The sequence below is a fragment of the Bactrocera tryoni genome, chromosome 2 (genome assembly GCF_016617805.1).
Source record: "Bactrocera tryoni isolate S06 chromosome 2, CSIRO_BtryS06_freeze2, whole genome shotgun sequence".
In the NCBI taxonomy this organism is placed as follows: domain Eukaryota; kingdom Metazoa; phylum Arthropoda; class Insecta; order Diptera; family Tephritidae; genus Bactrocera; species Bactrocera tryoni.
In genome coordinates this window covers 48327121-48350659 of record NC_052500.1, presented here as the reverse complement: position 1 = coordinate 48350659, position 23539 = coordinate 48327121, and the positions used below count along the sequence as shown (strand labels likewise).

The 23539-nt window shown below is 33.0% G+C and overlaps 1 protein-coding gene across 2 annotated transcripts; it reads right to left on the bottom strand.

Moving 5' to 3' along the window:
* Positions 1-726: 726 nt before the first annotated feature.
* On the bottom strand, positions 727-23284 carry LOC120769661 (growth/differentiation factor 8). Of its 2 annotated transcripts, none has more exons than XM_040096770.1 (5): positions 23249-23284; positions 7214-8620; positions 6847-7104; positions 1485-1867; positions 727-1394 (listed from the first exon to the last, which is right to left on the bottom strand). In XM_040096770.1, the coding sequence occupies exons 2-5, from the start codon at positions 8250-8252 to the stop codon at positions 1224-1226; spliced, it is 1851 nt and encodes a 616-aa protein (XP_039952704.1). In that variant the 5' UTR covers positions 8253-8620; positions 23249-23284; the 3' UTR covers positions 727-1223. The 2 variants fall into 2 exon arrangements, with proteins under 2 accessions (XP_039952704.1, XP_039952703.1); XM_040096769.1 differs by lacking the exon at positions 23249-23284 and adding an exon at positions 10435-10612.
* Between the last annotated feature and the right edge of the window lie 255 nt (positions 23285-23539).

The window sequence follows — 23539 nt, the reverse complement described above, 5'->3', positions numbered from 1 at the left end:
AAACTAAACGATCGGAGTCAAATGCTTGCAATTGGAGATTTTTTCAGTTTTTTTCTCATTAAGTTTATGTTAATAATAAAGCTTCTTAAAATTTTAAATAACTATAAGCGTCTAAAAGATCCATTTTCTTTATTAAATAACTTTAATATTTCTAGCAAAGAACCTGGCAAAAGAGAACTAGTAAAATGTTTTCCTTTGGATGAAAATCACTGGCCGGTTACGCCTTTAGATTTACTTAAACCCATAGTTACTAAAAGAAAAGCACCTGTGAAGGGTATATTAGCTTCGGTGCAGCCGAAGTTAACGTTTTTTCTTCTTACCTATTAATTTTGCCAAGAAGTTTTTAAAACCCAAACCTTATAAAATATAAATACAATTAATCAGCATGGCGGGCTGGGTCGATTAAGTCATGTCCCATCTGAAGTGTGGAGCTTTTCAAGGAGCTGCTCATTTGTCGGAAGCACTATTTCCAAGCTAGCAAGTGAACTTGTTAATGATTCGTTTTAGTAGAAATGCCTAAATGTAGGCAACGTTTAATTCACTTTTCGTTTAATATCCGTTAATGGTTTGGAATAGTTTTGAATGAGACAGACCAATGAGACAGAGAAAAAGAGAACAAAGCTTACAGTGTTTACAAAGTACATTTTTGGATTTTATTTTTTCATTTTAGCTTATTTTAGTTAAAGTTAGTTTTAATTCTATATTTGTTAAATATGCTAATGGCGCTCGAGCATCCCAATATAACTAAGTCTTAAAAAATATGAATTAACTAGAAATTGAACTAAATGTTTACAATTCCAAAACGTAACTACTTAAATTATTTTTGGTAAAACTCTAATTAATACAAAATCTTAACAGTTATAGTAACTAATATCTCTTCGAGAGCTTAAGTACTGAGCAGTTCTTATAAAAAACAGCAGAAAATGTTAAAATCAATTAAGCCTAAATATAAATTAATTATTTTATGGCAGCGATTTAAGTTCAATGAGCATTTACAACAAAAAAACTAAACGGTTTAACAACGATAATGCTAATTGGCTGGATGGAAAAACAAATGATTACTTAAAGGTAACTGAATGAGACTTATAATTACAAAACGGTCATGCATGCAATGTTTATGGATTTTCAAATTAATGCGAGACATTTGAGACAAATAAGCTTACAAACTAAGGCGATAATACAGTATGCATTCAGCTGGCGTCGCGAGCGACGCAACGATACGACTACCGACAGCCGCACGACTCAATAACCATATTCGGAAAGGTTTTCTGTGTCGCAGTATTATTGCTATCCATAAAGACGAGCTTCAGCGGAGAATACTGTTTGGCGGTGCAGCAAGGTACCAGCTCAAGCGGTTTGCTGTCACGGTTGTTGCGTCGCGACAATGCAATTTTCTGCAAGAAACAACAATACAGCGCATAAGTACGTGTTAAACGAAAGCAAAAAGAAAATTTTTATCTCATAATTGAAATAATATGCAATACCTGCAGGAAGGCACTGTGATGCGTCGCCGACTGTGCCACACTGGCTACGCTGCCGCAGGTGCCCCGACAGAAGTAGGCATCATAGCCGCGCGGTTGAATGATCCAATCACCCCAACCGATCTCATCGAATGAGATGTAGAGCTTCTCACGGCAGCACTCCGTTACACCGTCGGTGCAATTGATGCCACGTTTCTGGCGTGAAGCGCGCCGCCGATTACGCGTATCGACCATTATAAAGGGTCGATAATCCTTGTCAACGGATATCATATCCTCCATTGCGGCCATGTCGCAAGTGCGGCATGAGATGTGTATGAGATGGCTGAGATCGTGATTGCCGAACCAACGTTTGATGGGCCATTCAATATCGATCTTCATCCATTCGTCTGCAATTAAGAAAGGAAAAACGTCATTATTAAAATTATTTTATTAACAGAGATATAATTAATAATACACGAAAAGCTATGCTAAAAGACAAACATAAAAGACCCTAAAAAATATTTAAAAAAAAATCGCTCTATAATAATTTGCTAAAATTCGCTTGGTGTCACGCAACTGATATAAAAAAGTCTATAAATAAAAGCTGAACTAATTTTTTAATACTTTTTCAGCATTTGATAAGAAGTTCGCCGCTTCGGCAATTTGTTGAAATACTCAGATTTTAATGACTTTGTTATGCTGACTATTTTTTCACAAGTTTCCATGCCTTTAATCTTCTTCTCTCATCCGAGGCTTGTTGTTCTTTACCTTTAATCAATCCTCGAAATTTAAGGAAATATAGTATTTCACAGTAACATAAGCTGAAGTTTATGTAACAGTATGCTTTTGTAATGTGTTCTTTTTTTAGTAATATTTGTCAGTTCGAATTAAAAAAGAATAATGAAAGTCGGTTTGGGATTCACGAGTAAGAAGTATTTTATTAAAAACCTCCAATGAAAGCCTAGAAAAACTATTGTTTGAATTCTACGGGTTGTAGGTTTTTTTTAACACAAGTGTAAGCTTTACTATACTTAAGAATTTCATGGAAGCTCCAAAAGCTCAGATTTCCTCAAACTTTCAACTTTTTTATAACACAAGTGAAAGCTTTATTACACTAATGAATTTCTTGAAAGCTCTAAAAGCTCAGATTTGCCTCAGAATTTATGCAAAGGTTTCTTATGTGATAAATTAAATCTTTCATTTGTCTTTTTTGGATTGAAAGTTTTTTCCGAAAAAATATGAAGTTTCAAAAAAAAAATTTAAAGTTAAAAAAATTATTTCGAAATTAAAATTAAATACATGGCAAAATCTATTTGTTTACAAAATAAAACATTATATGATATATTTTTTAATTTAGGTCAAAAAATACTCGGAGAATATTTTTTTAAACAGTTAGAACAACTTTTTTGTCTCTCTAACTATTATTGTTTTAGTATTTAAAATAAAACATTTTTTTTAATTGAAATAACTTTTTTAAATTACAACTTTTTACTCTGTCTAAATTTTTAAGCAAACCGTATGGATGACGTAATCGGAAGTATGGCCAAGGACTTTAAATATATTTTTTTTCTTGTCTTTTTCGGTTAGAAATGTTTTCCGAAATTAAAATTCAAATTCAAAAAAAATTGTCAAAGTTAAAAATAAAAAAAATGTCAAATTTTATTTATCTGAAAATTAAAAAATTATGTAAATTTTCTCCTGACCAACATGTGTTAATTTAGGCCAAAATAATAGGCATAAAACTATTTTACTTAAAAAAAGCTGTTTGTCTTTTTAGTTATTATTGTTTTAGTATTTACAACAACATATTTCTTAAATGAAAACTATTTTTTAAATAACAACCTCTCTTCTTGCTTTAAAAATATTGCATTCTGAATATCTCAAGTGATTTGTATACAGGTGAAAGCTTAATTTTTTGTTATAAAATTCACGAAAGCTGCGAAAGCTCTGCAGTTTACCTATTCTCATTGGCCTGACACAAGAAAATTTAGCTTTCAACACAACAACAACATCGAAATTAATTCATTTTCAATAAAAATGAAATGTTTTAAAACTTTTTTAACAGTAAAGCACTTAATTAATTAAATAAAATTTCAAAGTCGCAGAATTACAATGAAAGGAAACTTCTTTTTTTTCTACTTTTACATTGTCTATTGTAAAAAAAAAAAAAAATCCTATAACTTTAAGTATTTTCAATAATTTTTTGCTGAAGGCACACTAGAACCCAAAAAAGCGCTTCCGGATGTGCTTTTAGTATGCCATAATGTTATACTTCTCTTAATCAAAGAGGTCAAATGACCAAACTGAATCTAAAAAGCTTAATTTGCGCAGTGGGCTCTTTAAATTAAGAAAAACATCTATTAGCGTGCAACTTTTAGTATTTATTAGTAATTATAGATAACCAGAAAGCTATTAATTTGGTCAATAATCAAATAGTCGCCTATTTAATAAGCTATGTGTTGTTTTTTTTTGGTATTTTATTCCTTATTGATTTGTTTTTATTTGTTTTCACTATTCATTTCTGCGCTTCATCAATGCGGATTTATCATTGTTGTTGCAAATTTTGTTCATATTGTTTATTTTCACATTTCTTCTTCTTAAATATTTTTTAGAAAACAAAAATTATCTGCTTTATTTCATCATGTCTTTAATTCCTTTATTATTTTTTATTATAATTTTTTTTTACTCTGTTCTTTACTCCATTTGCCATTTGTTTACACATTTTTTCAGACTCGTGATCGGCGAAAGTCCAAATCACGAATCGGCATTTTTGAGATTTTTTTGTATACGAAAATTGCAGCGTGGCTTATTCACACACACTTAAAAAAGCTTAAGTCTGTCTAAATTAAGTGACACTCAAATTGTTTTGTCTTTATGTACTCATAATTTTAAGTTGTGATAAAATATTTTAAAAATCAAAAATATTCCAGATATTCAAATGAAAATTAAATAAAATGTTTTATGACAAAAATCGGTTTAAATATTATAAATAAATCTTAAAATTAAAAAATATCGGATTGAAGAGAACTTTAATCCCAAACTTAAAATTAAAAATAACAAAATTTTTTTTAGAATTCACATTTTTTCGCATTTGTATACATCGTGCTCTAATATTTTTCTTATCTTTAAAAAATGAAAACTCATTTTTTATAAGATATCAACATGGTTTAGCTCTTTTTGCCTTACATAATTGCTTGAATCTCAATTCGCAACCCGGTTTCTTGGATTATATTTTAATAAATAAATTCAGTAAAATTAGTGAGCCTGATTCGCATTTTTAATCTTATATTTATAATAATTCCATTGACTTCTTGATTAAAAATGACACTTCAAAGACCCCACATTATGCTAAACCCATTAAATTTTAAAAAAATATATAAATGCTGTGTGTGTGTAGTTGAGAAAGACAAGCAGAATGATTTGGTAGCTATCAATTGTTTCTTTGTCCTTAACTCAGTTGCTGTTTTTGTATTGAATAACAAATTTTTACAGCTTCACAAATTTGTATGCCTACAAAGATAACACAGGCGCTGGAAACAACCGGTTTTATAGAATATAATAAAGTGTACTATAAAAGCTCAACAGTTCTTGGAATGTACTTCAAGTCGGGTGGAGAGAAATACATACTATGTGTTGAGATATATGCAAACATATTATTCAAACAGTATGAAATGATTTTGAGGTTTAATGTTTGAAATACTTGAACTTGTAAAAAGTTTAAAGTTCCGCCTCAATACATACGTATATTAGGTTGTCAAATATCTCCCTTCCGCCTTTTGAATTTCGCGGCTATGTATAAAGCGCTACAGAGCTCGTATCTGGGAGTACTATACATCTTTGAAAGGTCTTAACATAACCTACAAAACGACGCTACGCATGATTAATTTGGATATTGCATTAAACGGTTATAGACATGTAAACATGGAGTTCACTAACGCCGAAATTCGCGCAATTTTAAAGTTTTCCCTCGTTAAAGGCAAAACCACGAGAGAAACGTTCCGTGAGATTAATGGTGTTTTGGGGGATGATACTGTATCTCTTCGAACTGCGGAGGAATGGTTTCGACGATTCAGAGCGGCTGAAAACGACACCATGTATAAGCCAAATACCGATCAAATCATGTAAAACCTCGAGTTAGACCGGCATCTCGTGACAACGCCCAGAAGATGGGAGTTAGTCATCAAACTATTTTAAACCATCTGCAGAAGGCTGGATACAAACAAAAGCTTGATGATTTGGTGCCGCATGATTTGACGCAAAAAAAATCTTCTGGACCGAATCAACGCCTGCGATATGCTGCTGAAACGAAACGAACTCGACCCATTTTTGAAGCGGATGGTAACTAGCGACGAAAAATGGATCAAATACGACAATATCAAGCGAAAACGGTAGTGATCAAAGGCCGATGATCGTCCCAAACAGTGGCCAAGCCGGGATTGACGGCCAGGGAAATTTTGCTGTGTGTTTGGTGGGATTGGAAGGAATTATCCACTATGATCTACTCCCATATGGCCAGAAGCTTAATTCTACCATCTACTGCGAACAACTACACCGCTCGAAACAGGCGATCGATCAGAAGCGTCCAGAATTGGACAACAGGAAGGGTGTAGTGTTCCACCAGTACAACGCCAAACCACACACTTCGTTGATGACCCTTCAGAAGCTACTAGAGCTCGGATTGGAGGTTTTATCGCATCCACCATATAGACCGGACATAACGCCAAGTGATTACCACCAGTTCTTGTCCATGGCGACCGCCCTTGTGGGTGTAAAGTTCAACTCAAAAGAGGCTTGTGAAAAGTGGCTGTCCGAGTTCTTCGCAAATAAGGAGGAGGGCTTCTACGAGAGTGGTATTATGAAATTGCCGTCTAGATGAAAACAGATTATCGAACGAAACGGCGCATACTTGTATTTGAACTAAATCCGATCACTGCAACACTTTTTATAAGGCATTGAATAAAGAGCAAAAAAACCGAAGGGAGATATTTATATACAAACATACTTGTATTATTCAATCAGTATGAAATGATTTTGCGGTTTAATGGTAGAAATACGTTGGATTCAAAAAAAGTTGTAAAAAGTTTGCAGTTTCGCCTCAATACATACGTAAATATGTATGTATAATAACATTATTGGGTAAATATGACCGAACACGATCACCAGCGGATTAAAAGATTTTTCACAGCGCTTTTAAAAGTTAAAGTTTAAATGGAAAAAAACATATTCAATCTTTTCCACTGGAGACTTGTGAGAATCAATCATATGTATTTTAAAGGCAGCGTCTACAAAGACTTTAAATTCCTAAGCTACCCGATTTCTTCCGTAGTTAATCGTTATTTTAAACACTTTAGTCATAAAAGCACAGCTAAAATAAGCTCACACTCACCTTGCACATCGATCGCCTGTATGGCGATTGTTTTCACGACTGGTAAATAGGTCGGGTGTGTGTTTTGCTGCACTTCCGACACGACAATGGTTTGCGGACTTGTACGCGCGGCTTTTCGCCTATGCGTGCGTTTGCTTTTACTCTTGAAGAGCCAGAGCACAGCGGTATTGACATCGAAGCCATCAGCATCAGCATCGTCGATTTTGAACGAGAAGCACATGGATGAATTCGTGCCCAAACGCTGACATTCGCGTTTTTCTGCAAATGAAAAATTGTTGTAGATGAGTTAAAAATTCATTAGCAGACAACAGTAAATTCAAATAGTACAATAATGTAATAGTTTTCTCTACAATTCCGTTGCACTCACCTTTCTGCAGGAAGATGAACTTTTTGCTCGTACGCGCATAGTAATCATCTACTTCCTTATTTTTAGCGCTGTCCTCTTCCTCCTCATCGATGGTTGTGCCCTCATAAATAGGTTTGGGCAAACTGACCGCCGACACATTGGGACGCTCTTTCAGCCGCAGCTTCTCCAAAATCTGTTGTTTCACATACTCGATGCGCAGCAGTGTCAGCTCTTCCTCGCTGATGTGTTCCACGCGCCGACTACTTTCACATTTTGGACAATCGGTCTTACCGTTGGTTTCTTGTTGTCTTACAGTCTCCGAGCTTTGCTCCTTCTCTGACGACTCCGACTCCGATTCCAGCGAATTGCTCTGCTCTGCTTCCACAGTGGGCGCCAAAAAATCATCCAGCTCATCAGAATCGCTAGTGGTCTCCGCCAGCGGCAGTGACACATCGAAACGTTGTGTCTCCACGCTGTCATAGCTCGGCGCATCGCCGAGCATTACATCCGCGGTGCCGCCTAAGTGCTGCCAAATACGCGGCATGCGCATATTAAATGGGTATAGCGACACATCGCGCTGCTTTTGCTGCTCTTCGGATCGCCACTCTTGTATTTGTGTCGCCCTTTGCTTTTGATTACGTCCGTATTCGTCTTGGTGATGCAGCAGATGCTCCTGCTGATGCGCCATGTGGCGTTGTATGTGCACGTAACGTCGCAGCGCCGCTTCGGCTTCTTCGCGTTCCGCACGCTGCTCTGCGCTACTTATAGTATCTGGCGGCACATTCTCTTGCCACGACGACTGTCGTATGCGTCGCGACTTAGCAACACGCGGTCGATTGTTCTTCACATGCGGCGTACGCTTGCCTGTGTGTGGCAATGTGTGCGCCGACAGTAAATGCCGGTGATTGTGGTGTTGTGCTGGACGCATGTGATCCGCAATCGCTTGCCGGCCGTCAGAGTCGTTCGGACCATGTGTGTCACTGTGGTAACGTCCATAGATGATGCTGTGATCGAGCACGACGAAGGCGATCAGTATGAATAGGATAAAACACTTGGCCATGGCTGGGCTTAGTAGTTTGGACGGTGTGCGTTGATGGCGTTTACTTTGGTGTTTGAAGTTGACGGCGTTTAAATTACTTATTTACCGTTAATATTCACTTGCTTTGTTAGCTATGCAAATATATGCTTTCTTATTGTATGTTCACTGATTTACTATCTTTTTGGTAACATTAAAAACCCCACTTTAGTCCGTTGTTGTTTTAAAAACATAGAGGTGGTTTGCACTATAGTTTTGTTTTAAGTTGTTGCTTTTCTTGTTCTTTATATGTTTAGCACTTTTTCAAAGCCAATTCATTTGGAAAAATTTATAAACACTGGGATTTGTCACTTTGTGGGCTTTGAAAATTTGAATGTGTCATGAAATTGCGCCTGTAAAGAGAGAAAGAAGGTAACTGTTAAATATAAAGCACATTTTAAGATATTTGAATATTAAAAATTAAATTTATATAATTTTTTTTAGGCATATATTTGGCACAACTAAACGCTTGAAAATTCTTCGCATTAAAGTGACTGCCAGAAAAAAACACATATTCGCTTCTCATATTCGTTATACCATATTTATTTGTAACTTTTAAAGCATTCTAAAGTTGTAGTAACTTTGTTGGTATCCGACACTTGAAAGCGCTTCGTTATTACTACGAATTCATCGGCTTACAGCACCAATCACCAAATTGGCCGCGAGTTCAATCGATTATCAATTCTGTGAATATTGAAATGTAATTTACATACGAATTCCGGAGAAAAATGTTTTTGTGGTTTTTGTAACAATTATACACTCGTGGTTACACAAACCTTACCACTATACTTTCTTAATTTTTTTTTCTGACTACACCGACTAAACTTCGTGTTTCAATTAAAAAAAAATGAAACAAAATATTAATTTCGATTATAGTGTAAATGAAATTAAATAAAAAAAATAACAAAAAATTTTTCGATATCATTTTGTATTCGTAAATCTCGCTATCTTCCAATTGATTTATCTGTTGCTGAATGTGTTTTGTTTTAAATTTTTAATATTTTTGATTAATAAAATGTGATTAACTTATTTCTTTATAAAAAATTTCTATACCGCAAAAAGTACCGCTATAAAGTGTAGTCAAATATGCACTATACTTGAAATTTTTGAGTGGTAAGATTTGAGTGGCCACGAGTGTATGTTTCAATAACGATAAAAAAATCACGTTTTTAATAGGCATATTAAAAACATTCACTAACTATTGAATACTTTACTTCAAATAGTAAACAGTTTTTTCAAAAGTTTTTCCTTTTGGATATTTTTGAAATTGTTTTTTTTTATTATTTTTAAATGTTTTATAGACACAAAATTATAAAAAAAGAATTATTTGTATATATTTTTGGCCAAAAGTACTTTTTAATAATTTTTTTGATTTTTTTATAATTCTGTCTTTTCTAAATATATTTATTTTAATATATTTTATTAGCATTTTATACAGTTATATCATAATATTTTGTTTTATATTTTTATGAATGTTTTTTATATTATATCTTTATAACTTTGCTTTTTTTCACTTATAAACTTGTTGAAAAATTTTAATTTTATTTTTAATAATTTCTTGTATGTTTTTTGTTATAATTAAGTATTTTCAAAATTTATTTTAAATTGTTTATTATAAATAATTGATATTATTATCTCACAACATTTCATTTAACAAAATTTTTATGAAGATTTTCAATCGTTTTTTTATAACTTTGTCTCTTAAATATATATTTTTTTATAATGTTTAAAAAATTTTTCTTATAATGTTAACATAATTACATACTTTTCTTTTTCTTGTTTTTGCGCTAGTCCCGTTTTTTATAATATTTTTTTTGTAAATTTCCCATTAGTCCTTTTTCATATTTCTTTCAAAATTTATTCAAAGTATGATCACAAACCCAGCTAGTGCGCATTAAGCAATTTTTTTTACGCTCGCATGCCGATGACACGTATAATTAGAACACTATCAGCTCATAGAGAACACACATTTGTTAAATTTTTGGAAGGAGGTGTACATGACCGCAATTCTTTCCAAATTAATTAGTGGCGTCATTTCTCGAACCTTTTCCAAGCAAAATTTTTAAGTGTGATTATACTTTTAACTAATACTTGAAATTTGATTGACGCGCATACACATCCACATATTTATTTATTGCAAAGCATTATCGCTGCGTATAATAACTACCTGAGTGCATTCGTTCTTTTTCTTTAAGAAGCTACAAGCTTATCTGCAATTTTGGTACTTGAAACACTTCAGAATTAACTTCCTCAAACACTTGCAATTTGTTGCCATTTATTTAGTAACTCTTTCGAATGCGTTACGATAGTGTGATTTATAGCTTTTTAAGTAGACACCGCCGCGACACGCGTCTTGCCACCTTGCGACACATTTGATGAATGAAGTGACAGCCTAACGAGCGCACTAGATTTATTAATAAACTACGAAACGCTCTGGCGGCGGCAGCAGCAGCAGCACCAGCACTAGCAGCGCCGCGTCACTAGTAAGTGATCAAAGCAATCGCAGCGCTTACAGCTACGAAGTAATTGGGCGAACGCTACACCCGCCACACCGCGCAACCGCCCTTTGACGCTCAGCCCACCCGGCTACTTGAGACATTCACAAACTGCTCACTAAAAACTGTTATGTATATGTGTTTGAGTGTAAGTATGCCGCCATGTAAGTTGTTAAGTGTGTTTGTATGTACACTGAAATTGCCTTCTACACTTTTTTGTGCACACGTGAATGTGTGTTTATGCAAAAAATATACAAGCTTGCACTATGCAGACAGAGAGCGATTACCTTTCGTCATGAAATCACTAATGAAATTGCATCAGCTTACAAAGCACGGCGCGCTGAGCGTGAGCGCTTGGCCCAAACATTGAAATATCAAGTATGCAGACATTGCTTGCAATTTAGAGGCGCACATGCACATACACACCGTATGCGCTTAGCTGGCGGCCAAGCAGATAGTAACCAAAAGAGATCGTCAAACATTTGCCATGCACAAACACTCACGCGCGCGCACATTTCGGCTATGTATCTGCACTAGTAAACGGTATGCCGAGGCATGTAAAGTGTATGAACGCGCGCGCGCGTTTGTATGCGTGCGCATTGTAATAAATCGAATCTCCTACGTCAGCCAGACGAACGTGATTACGTTTGGGTCGCAAGCCAACCCATTCAACGACGCACATTGCCGCGCGTCACTGCGCGGACGAGGGCTTCGCATTGCAGCAAAGAAAAAATGTAGTATAAGATATTTATGCAAGCGTCGGCAAAATTACATAGCACATGTACCCTAAGCGCTGAACGCTGAACGCTGAGCGGAAGGAAAGGTGCTACAACAAAAACTGTATGCAAGAAGTGATCGCTGCTTTAATTATATCGCCCGCAAGAATTTGCAATTCGCGGCGCTAACACAGTCAGACACGTTTTTGTGCTATTTTTACTGACGCCGCAGCCGCAGCGCAGCTGTTGCATTCAAGAATATTCCCGGCGCCCTAGTAATTTATCTGAATTTGGCATGCCGTTAATCCGCAAAGAGATTCCCAAGATAAGCAATGCCAAATGAAGCGCCTACAAACAAAAAGCAAAATAATGGAGTTTACTGCGCGCGGGTAATAATTTTGTGTACTCATTATTTCAATTAACGAATGAGCGATTAGATCTGTGATCTCACGTAGATCACGTCGTGACATTTGCTTACTGATATTTTCAACATATTGTTATCATTTCAATTAAATGTATACGTAAGTGTTGCTGGCACGCGGCAATAAATGCGCGCATACTCATACTGCATATACATATGTATGTATATATACACATTTGCATTTGTATGTATGTCGACATGTGTGGTTAGTTACATGAATATGATAATGCTATCAATTCGAATGCCAAACTGATTGAAACGATAGGGTGGTAAAGATCACCATTGACAGGCTCGTACGTTCTACACAGTGGCGGAGCTAGGGGGGGTGGGGTTGCGAAGGGGGCCGTCGCCCCGGGCGCAACGTCTTGGGGGCGGCAAAACGATCTTCGCTGACACCAATTCGGGCAAAAATTCCTGCAAATTGTGTCGAAAGTGTACAAGATATAGGGCGAAAATGGGTTTTTTCTATGGCTTTTAATAAGATGTCTTGTAAATTTACTATCAATTTCCTCAAAAATCGTATTGTGGGAATTTTGGATCTTCAGAAGTTGCGTGGCTTGTAGTTCCTAAATTTTACATACTTAATATCGAAGATATTTGGTAAAAATTCACTTTTGTTCGAACCACCTCATGAAACTTGTAGGTAGGTAGATATAGGGGGGGCGGCAGAACATCCTTGGCCCCGGGCGCCCGAAGTTGTAGCTACGCTACTGGTTCTACACATGCTCGCAAGCTCATAAGTTTACATGCCGACATATTAGCGCATATCGATTTCATCAGCTGTTGAAATTAAACATTAATTACAATAAAGAATGTCCGCCTCAGCATTTACAACTGCTTGACATTGATTAGGAATGGAATTTTTTTGACTTTTTGCTTTCGTAAGAAAGTCAAAAGGGACCCTTTAATCGTTTTGCTGATAATTGAGGAGTCTAATACAATGTTAATAATTTTATTGCAATGTTCAAACGTAATACGCGAAATCGGTTACAGTTTACTTGAACTTTTTTAATCCAGTAAAAAAGCTATAAAATAGTGATCAGTTTACAGCTGAACTGCCATTCATACATACAAGTATTGTCACCTAAAATGCAAAATAACGTAACATCACTTTTCATAAGTTTACAGGCGTAGGGAAAACGATATAATAGAAACATCTCATATTAAAATAAAATTAGAGTTTCGGTTACAAAACGGTTATATATTGGTTATAAAATGGTTATATATTGGTTACAGATTGGTTATATATTGTCTATATATTGGTTATATCTGGCAGCGGAAGCTGAAAATTTTATGCTACATACATATATGCAACATAATGTAGTGACTCGTAAACAATAAAACCCCAATTTCGATTTTTTGATGATATGTTGTTTTGAATTTTAGGTGGCGATATGCTTGATATGAACTATGCTCGGATTTAGTAAATAACCAAATTCAACACGTAATCGCTTGAGCATACTCAAGCGGATCATAAAGCAGTATGTTATTTCAATATAATCTCTAAGGATTGTTAATCTCAAAGCGAATCTGCGGCGAGTTGATTAACACATATGTATATTTAACCTAAACTAATTAAGTTTGCGCAAAATGATTGTTCAGTCTTAAGTTTTCTAGAAATTATTTAATTTTTTAAATTCATATAGCATAAAGCTTAAATTTCAAAGCATCAAGACAGTAAATAGCTTCTTATTTAAGCGGGTACAGAAAAACAGAACTAATGTATATACAGTTTTTTTTTCCGTTTTAGTCACAAAAATTTAGGCCTAAACAGTGTTGGAATTAATGCTGTAAAAAATTAATTAATGTTCGATCTAATTACTTTTTATTTTTTGTTTTTTTTTTTTGTAATTACGAAAATCTTACTTAGAAGTAATTTATAAAATTTTAATCTCAAATAACGAATTGAATAAAATTAAAAAAAAAAACAGAAATTGTAACTCCAAACCTGGATTAAAGATTTATTTTTAATTTTTCATCCCAAACACGCGAAAAAAATAAAAAAAATCCGCAAAATTTCGATATGCGTAGGTACAAACATACATTTTTTTAGAATTGTTATCGTTTCGCGTTTCATACTTCCTTTTACCATATTCTACCATTTTGAACTAAAGGCGCTCTTACAGCGCCATCATATTCATTACTCTATAGCACTGAACGGCAAATTGATATTGTACATGCGAACGATCTATATTTTATCAATTTTTAATTCTAAATTTAAGATTAAAAATTAAGTTTTTAAAATGAAAAAAAAATAAAATTCTCAATTTTTAATACCAAACCTCTTGCAATTAAAACTAAATATCGTATTCCATTTTTAATTCCGAATTTGGGATTTAAAAGATTTTTGTTTTCAAAACTGCCCAACCCTGGACATTTGTTACATTTCAAGCCGGAAAAGTAAGAAGAAAGTATAATTGGCAAATAAGTTAAATAGGAAAAGCTCTAAGGAAAACCAAATACACTGCTATCACAGCATCGAACGTTTGTTTTAACGGGTACATACTTGTACATATGTATAATTTAATCAACAAAGTAATATCAGGTTTTAATGAAACCAGATGACTTAGAAAAATTAAGAATATGTAGAGTTTTCTTCATAATATAATATCGATAGCTTGTATAATGAACATTTCATATTTTATATTAACGCTCTTATTTTAATAAATGTGCATACATACTTACTAACTGCAATCTGACAATGCAAAGTGGACTATGGACAGAACCGTTCAAGCGCATTTAGAGCTTTTGAAGCTCAATAAATATATTTACTTAATGCCATTTGTTAACACAGAGCATAGTTGAAATTTGATTTAAATTCACAATAATCTCTCATAAGGGGTTACATGGGTTTCCTCGGGTAAAGCACAGCCTTTTTTCAACAGCTTTGTTACAGTTACAAACATACACTATTAACAAAAGAAATTCTGAAATTTTTGGAAAAAAAATATTTTAAACTAAGCCATTTTGGTCACCCTCGGGAAAAAGATGCGCCCGCGTTGGCAGAATGACTCCTAACAGTGTCATTTAAAGTAAAAAAAATAATTTTTTTATATAAAACCTTAACTTAAAACTTGGGCGAGGGGAAAAAAAATGAAAATTTTGTTTTGGGCAGACATTTTTACAAAAAAAAAATGAAAAGTAAATTATAATCGAAAAAAATTCATAGTCCAAGTCTTTAAGAGTTGTATTTCATAGACTTGTGTAAAATTTCATGAAGATCGGTTAAGTAGTTCTCGAGCAATCTTGCCAACCGACTTCAAAAACACAGTTTCGAGAAAAACGCGTTAAAACACGACGCAGTTAGCCGAAATTCATCCCACGCAATCCCTTCCTTGACAGATCTTGATAAAGGGTGTAAGAATATGTAACTCCATCAAAATATTTACTTACTGTCATCTAATAATACAAATGATAATTGAAACTTAAAGTACAAACCTGTGAGAGTGACCACTTAAAAGGAACTCACAAAGCAAAATCACATTAGTTGCCTTCCAGGAATTTGCCAATATCTAAGGATAATTAAAAATTGCAGTAAAACGTCGAGTGTTGGAATTAAAAGCTTTTCAGAACTGCAGTCAGCAAAGTAAGAACAACAGGCATTTTCGAAATTATGGAGATTTTCCAAATTAACGAAAGATAAGCCCAGTTAGATTAGTTTAAATTATTTTCAATATTGATATGGAATGGAAATTTGCAAAAAAAATTGTTGATATAGATTATAAATAGAAATGGCTTCTCGTATGATACTTGAAGAATATAAGAAAAAGGATTTTAAACTTAAAAGACGGTAGCAGTGTATAATTGCTTAGAACTACTAACGTAAAAACATTTTTAGCAACTCAAGACATAAAATAAATTTACAAACGAAAATTAAGTATCTTTTTCCAGCCATAAAAGGCACTATAATATTATTATGTCATATTAAAGAATAACAACACTAAAATTACCGCTGAAATGTTGAAATTCTTTGACGCACATACTTTCTATGGAAAACAAATTGGAGGTGGGGAACACAATTCGTACAAGTATTATGTATATTCGATATACGATCTAAATAGTCTACAGCGGTATAAAATGTGTTATCTAAGACCGCTTTAGCGCACTTACGTAGAACGATATGCGTGGATACAAACATTTTTCGAGTGTTTGATCCTTAACTATTATACTTTAAAAGAAGTACACACGTCAAAGCTTTCGAAAATCGTTATATCTGTTATATGTAATTATCGTTACTTTTTATAAAGTGTAAACTACTTTGCTACACTTTGTAAAGGTTTATTTAAATATGTGAAATGCTTAGGCAACTACTTCACCATATCGTATCGTTTAAGCTGTTAATACTCAACTACAAAACATGCCAATGGTAATCACTAAACATTGCTGTAATGAATTGCTAATGACGTCATGTGAGTACTTTCAATACAATTGCAATTTGAATACGACTTTGTACGTTTTTGCTACACGTGATTTCTGATTTGTGAACAGGAATACTGATTTTGAAGAATAAATGTTTATAAATAGTTAATTAAGTGGGTATATTTAAAAAGTCCGTAGAAATACAAATCAGTGTCGATTTTAATTAAATCATGTAATTGTAGAATAATATTTAAATGTACATACAGTTAATTTACTAGAACAGCTGCGCGAGTTTGTTTCAATCATCAATTACTCATGTTAGACAAACTCATTACTGTAAAGAATAGTCAATTGCACCTTGGTTGCTCCAAGTAATCACAAGTACTTGAGGTAATATTTGTATTATTAAATAAAATTATTAGTATAGCCTGAACAGTGATGGAAACGTCGGATACCTTATAAAGTAAATATGGGCGATGAGCAGAGACGAATTATACACGTACGGATTCTATATACACGCTCCTGGTCCTCAGATTTAAAGTCATCGATGTGAAATTTTGCACACGTCGTTTTCTCTCTAAGCGGCTGCTCATTTGTCGGAACAGCCGATATTGAACTACTATAGCGTATGGCTGTCATACAAACAGACCGATCAAACTCAAGTCCTTGTATGGAAAACGTTTTTTATTTGAAAGGAAATCTTAACGATATTTGGCGCAGATTATTGTTCAAGGCAAGTCGGGTGAATAAAGCATATAGCTGACATACAAACTCAAAAATTCTTATATGAAAGATGTGAATGTTTTGGTAGTTATACAAGTATGAAATAAGTCATAGAAAATCTGAAGTCAATAAAGAAATCTTGAAATAAACTCGGCATTTTTTTTAATTATGGCAATAATTTTATATAATACTTTTGGATACAAAAATTTAAGGGATCAGTGGGGTAATCTGGGCTGTTTTTTTTTTTGATATTGTTTACATAGAAATTTTTATTGTACAATAAGACTTTTTTCACATATCATGAAGTATGTATATCGTGGAGTGTATAAATAATTTTTTTTGGAATTTTTGATGACATCTGTCGTAGAAATGGCTGGGTGAATGAGATACGTTTTTTCACTGTCGGACACGATTTCTCATGTTTGGATCGTCTAAAACACAAAAACCCAATTTATTCTTAAAAAGTACGTGAATGGTTATCGTACCTACCAGAATCATGAAAAAATGTTGATAAATAAAAAGTAATTTACCGTTTTTTTATCATTTTTCGCCACGTTTATTTACATAAATTTTGTCATAACATTGTCAACAAATTATTCAAAATATAGGGTCGATAGCCAGGCGTTTTGAGAACATTTAAAAAAAAAAACTAAGCAAATCCGTTGAGTAGTTCGACCGGAATCATGTCCGCCAGTTTAAAAAAGTGTGTGTTTGAGAAAAACGCGTTTAAAGTTTGAAGTGTGCACTCCGAGCGCTCCGAACGTAGAGCAGTATTACCATTTTTGGTCCTTTTTCGAAACCTTCCAATGATGTAGTGGGTTTCTACATTAACAGAAAATGCAAAAAAAAAAATTGGAAATGGATTACCCTACTGACTCCTTAACTGAAATACCGTTTGAATTAAAAATTAGGTATTAAGAATTAAACATAAACTCGCAAATCAAGACAAATTTAAATGTATTTTATTGATGGGCGATCATTTTATACACACCTTAATCTATATATGTAAAGGAGATTTCACAAAACCGGACCTTAAGCGCAAAAATAACAATGTTAAACCAACAGCTTACACATACTTATCTCTCCCACATTTCATGCCATCATTTGTATTCGGATAGTCCATTTGCGCTTGTGAATGACCTAGAAAACTGAATTTGAACGCCAATAGGTGCGTTACTTTGCCGCAAAATAAAGTTTATTCACACTGTTTGTGAAATTTCAAAACACGCGGCGCATAAAATTCCCATAATGTACAAAACAAACCATTCACATATTATTTGGATGCTCTTCAATCACCTTTTCTAACCTCTGAAATGGCCGCAACAAAGATTGCCACCATATAAATAGGCGCCGTTTTGGACTGTAGTACTGTGTGCGCCGTAAAAAATAATACCAAAAAAAAAGCAAAAGGAAGAATTGCTGCTTCGAATATTTGCGAGTGCATTGAACATTTGAGCAGAATTACAGTGAAAAATATGGCAAAAGCGCACTTCGCTGCGGTAAATAACCTTCAACAAGCCGCCGTACATTCAAACAGACATATGTTGTTGCTGTTGTTGCAGATTACGGTAATCAGACAAGCGGCGCGCCGGTGGAAATTATGCTTGTGACAATACCCCCAAAAAAAAAGTTCATCATTTGACATTAACAAAGCTACGCCTACCCACACAATTATCGCGCACAAAGAAGTGTGACCAATCAGAGATCGGCAACGAATGTGCGTTGAATAAAATGGCGGCTTGTTTTGCTGGTATGCTTTCTTTTATGTGTCTTAGAGCACGTCGCTGAAACTCCACGGTAAAACTCTTGTTCAAAAAACGTACCAAATGTACTAGTGTATGTGTGTAGATAGTATGTATGTATGTGTACATGTAAGCACAAACCTCGATTAGCCATAAAATAAGACAAGACGAAGAAGGAGCGTTGTAAATACCAAAAGAGAAAACTTCAAAATTATTTTTTTGTTGGGTGAGGTGGTTCAGGAGCTTCCAAGTTAAACTTATTTTTTTTTTTAATAGAGGATATAATTAAAAATAATTACATAATATTAAAGTCAACCTCAAGACTCGAACCACGTTCCTTTTAAAAGCTCATAGCAGTTGTTTTGGAGAATTTGAAAGCTGGGTTTGTATTATTTTGTCCTTCAAAAAGGGTTCTAAAGCACCAAATGGAGAAATAATAAGTGAAGGGTTTAGCAATCTATACTTGTATATATGTATGTATGCCAGAACATAAATTTATCGTCAGTAAATCAAATTTTGATCCAATCTTGATACAATGATTATATAACATAATGTTTCGTTTTAATGTTTTTAACAGAATTTTCGTAATCACATTCAGTGATCAAAAAAGTATTCAATACACAAACATGTAATTGGATTAATTATGGAATGAACATAAAAAAGCAATAACAATTCTGTACTTGTAAATAAAGTTGAGAAGTGGCCTGTTACTCTATATCCTCTCCAAACTGAGGATCCAAGCTATAATACCCTGCACAGATGCATTTTTATAGCATGAAAGAGTATAAAAAGAACATTATGGGAATTTCTATAGATCATTTGTATGGCAGCTACATATGTACATATGTATGTATATGCTATATTGGTGCGATTTGAACGATATGTTCGGAAATCATAGCAATGCTTCGGGCAATAATCTGTGCCAAATCTCATAATGAAAATCTCTCAAATAAAAAGTTTTCCATATGCGAAATTAATTTTGAGCAGTCAGTTTGAATGACAGCTATAAGCTTTAGTGGTCTGATATCAGCGGTTTCCACAAATTAGCAGCTCCTTGGTGCAGAAATCACATGAGCAAAATTTCAGTTCGATATCTTAAAAACTGAACTATTCTGGGTGTAAACATGTAAAAGCAACTAATCTAAAACCTACATTTCGTTCAAGTACTTCTGGCACTGTACTCGGCTTCTTTGTCATGGGTTCGTTCAAGTACCCCTGGCGCTTGACTCATCTGTCATGAGTTTTTATTTAACTGTTATGTTATGTCACCAGTAATGCGCTCATTACTACCTAGAATAGCGCGTGTCTCCCATGATAAAAATCTGTCAGGTTAATTGTATTTTACGAGCGCGCCAAAGTAAAAATGCCTAGTAATTAATTTTTTATCAAACAAATTACTCGTTTTCATTCTAATCAACCCTAAAAATATATTTCCTAATGACTACGATGATAAATGCTGCGCATACATAAGTGCAAACAGCCATATAATACGTATTAGTTTAAAAATACGCTTTGCTCAACTTTATCAGTTAACTCCTAAATTAAATTTATAATGAAATATATTTTCCACCGCCCCTCTGAACTTTTGCACGCCATAATCTTCTGAAATACCGGTATAACATATTTCTTTTCGTGTCTTCTCTGCTTTTTTAATTTATGTGGTAACGGCTTGCGGGTTCACGCAGCCATCGCGTTGCCAGCATATGTTAGACACGTGACTTTTGCATGCTTACCACTAAACACTAGAACAAGTAGCGCAAACAAAAAAAAAAAATAAATGAAATAAATAAATAAAAAAAGTTGATTTAGAAATCTCACGAATTGCTATGTGTTTTATTTTCAAAATGTTTTTTTTTTGCAAAAGTTTTTTCATTATTTGCACACATTAAGCCTAAGCATACAATTAACAGGTGCGATAATGTCGACACGTAAGTATGCACTCTTATTTATTTCCTTCTCTCATGCGAGCTCTATCATATCAATAAAATAATTATATACTCTTTGTGCCAACAAATTCGGTAAACATTTAATTCGCAATAACTGCGTTAGTCACTCAGATAGATTGGTGTATAGTATAACATGTACATATGTGCTGTCCTATGTTGTGTTATGTTATGTTATGATATGCTGTTAAACAAATACACATGTAGTTCGTTTTTACAATTGCTCGATTAGACTTAATCCACTCTCCAAAATCTGGCTTATCAATGACATCTAAGCACTAGATTCTAGAGTCAGAAAAAGAATGTGTTAAATATGCTGTCTCATATTCCCTTCTACTGTAAAGCGTTGTTTTTGCTTTCTCAGGTATTTTTCATTACGCGAGAGCAAAGCTCAAAAGCTTTAGATTTACTGTATTAAAGCTCTGTTAAAGTGTAGTAAGCGGTCGGGCACACAATATAATTTTCGTAAAATAATAATAAATTTTCATAAAGTGTTATCAGATCCACAATATAGATATTAAGAACCCGTAAATAAGCACTTTGGAAAAGAAACGTTCTTGAGGAATAATATACCATTGAATATTTATATTTATACAGCTAGATTTCCCCTATAATAGTTAGTTAGTTCAACACTAACAGTCAGAGAATTTGAAATCGCTTCGCTCTCTCATTTACGGGTACACACAACACATGCATGACTAACTACTGTTAGCCATATGTTAAGAATGATAGAGTTATAGCAGAACGTTCTCTTTGTGCTATAATTAGGAAAGCTTTTATGCTGCCTTCATATGTTTGTATGTATGTTATGCTAGTTCCTGTGAGAGTTTTAAATTCGCAGAATCCGATCCTTAAAAATATTTTCAGACTTTCTATTCTCTAGAACTAATTTTATGCCAAAATTTTCTGAAAATTACGATCTTTGCTTGTAGCAGAGAGTTCAGAGTTAAAAAGTTTAAAATGTATACATATATACATACTTGAATATATATAACTGATACGTATGTACATATGTAATATGTATGTATGATAATAACACATATGTATGTACTTGGCCTACAATTGACCAATTAGAATGAAACACAACTACTAATAAAAACAATAGTGTAATAAGTGTTATATCCACAAGAGATATCATTATATAAAGATTATATAAAGATAGCAAGAAGATAAGAAATTAAAAACATCTTATTTTCATAGTTAGATTTTAAGTCATCTGTCGAGAGCTTTTTGTAGTACATGATTAATATTGCTTTATCAGTTTATCCTAACCATCCTACATGGATTTATGATAAGATTCTCATTATTTATCAGATAGTAAATCAAAAATAATATAGTAGTTTGTTAAATCTTTAAAACTGTTAAAGTCGTTGCATAGTTTTAGGAAGCCAACCAAATTACATACTTCGCAGGTTTTCGCCAAAGCTTCCTGCTCTTTAGGTTACTAAATTTACTAAGCATGTGATTGGTAGTTTGCCAAAGAGTATGGAATAATCAAAATAGATTTTTTAATAAATATCATATTGTAGTATATGGTATATGATTTAATATTAAAATACCATATTCTATAGTAAATTTACGTGTCATGACAATCGAATAGTATTTTTATACAAATACAGGGGTAACTAGAAACTTAAAGTTTAATATAGTGAAATGTAAAAGCTTTAACAAAAATATTTTGTTTGGAAAACTTTTTTTAAAAAGCACGTCCTTTAACAAAAAAAATTTTGTGTATAAACTTTTGAGAAGAGTTTACGGTGAGAGTTTCAGATTATATTTTTCATAATACTTTATTAATAAACATTGACTATTTACTAGGCTACTAATACTAATTGCCCTGTCGTATTAAAAGTTATAACAGCTTTATATAATATGCTGTCTAAGGAACATTCGACACATTTTTAAAAGCTTTCCATAAAGATTGTAAAAGTTTTATATTTTAGAAACACAATATAAATCTGTATAAAAAATGTTCCCTATTTTTTTATTGAAAAGGTTCACAACTAATTTTATTAATTTTTTTTGCATATTACAAAAATTAAATAATTAGCGGCTTTAAACAATACTAAAACCTGCTGTCATTGCGATTTTTCCTTAATTTAAATATAAATTAGTTGCAATAAAAAATGTCCACGCAGATTTTGCGCTTTTAAGAAATAAAATTCGTTTTAAAAATTTTATGATTTTCGAAAAAAAATTGGTATAAAATAAATATTTATAAAAAATTTAACTAATAAAAAATTTTTATATTTTTTTCAATATAATCTACAATTATTTTTATATTAAAATTATTAATATTATATTAAAATATTAAATTTTAACTATTATTTATTAAAATACAAACGTATTATATTTTTTATTATATACTATATATGTATATACATATGTATATTATATATATTATATTAAAATATTATATTTTTAATAAAATAGATAATTTTATCTTATCACATTGTTACTAACATCAAAAAAGTCAACATATATTTTTTTTAAATCGCTAAAAAATTTATTATTCGTAAAAATAAAATAATCGTCTTTTTCTTAGTATATATTTTATTCAAATGAAAACAATATCCACTCACCTTTTCAAAAAAAAAATTTAACAGTATTTAATCGATATATATGTACATATGCACATTTAAATGTCACGAAATCATTTTTAAAATATAAATTTTAGAAATCCGTCATATTACATGAAAATGTTTAACTCATTTTTTCTCACATTTTATTTGTCGAATTCACAAGTTTAATTTTCATTATCACCAGAAAATGACGCTTAAATAAATCTAGCTTTGCAACGTTGGCTTCACGTTTATTGAAATTGCGAAATTTCTTTTCGAATTTATGATTAATTTGTTAGCGCGTGCACACCT

What these genes read in the sequence shown, in the direction of transcription:
- LOC120769661 (XM_040096770.1), bottom strand. Translation starts at nt 8,252, where the DNA reads ATGGCCAAGTGTTTTATCCTATTCATACTGATCGCCTTCGTCGTGCTC. An exon ending in ACAGGCGATCGATGTGCAAG is followed by an intron (nt 1,868 to 6,846) that starts GTGAGTGTGAGC and finishes TCTTAATTGCAG; the next exon opens with ACGAATGGATGAAGATCGAT. An exon ending in ATCACAGTGCCTTCCTGCAG is followed by an intron (nt 1,395 to 1,484) that starts GTATTGCATATT and finishes TGTTTCTTGCAG; the next exon opens with AAAATTGCATTGTCGCGACG.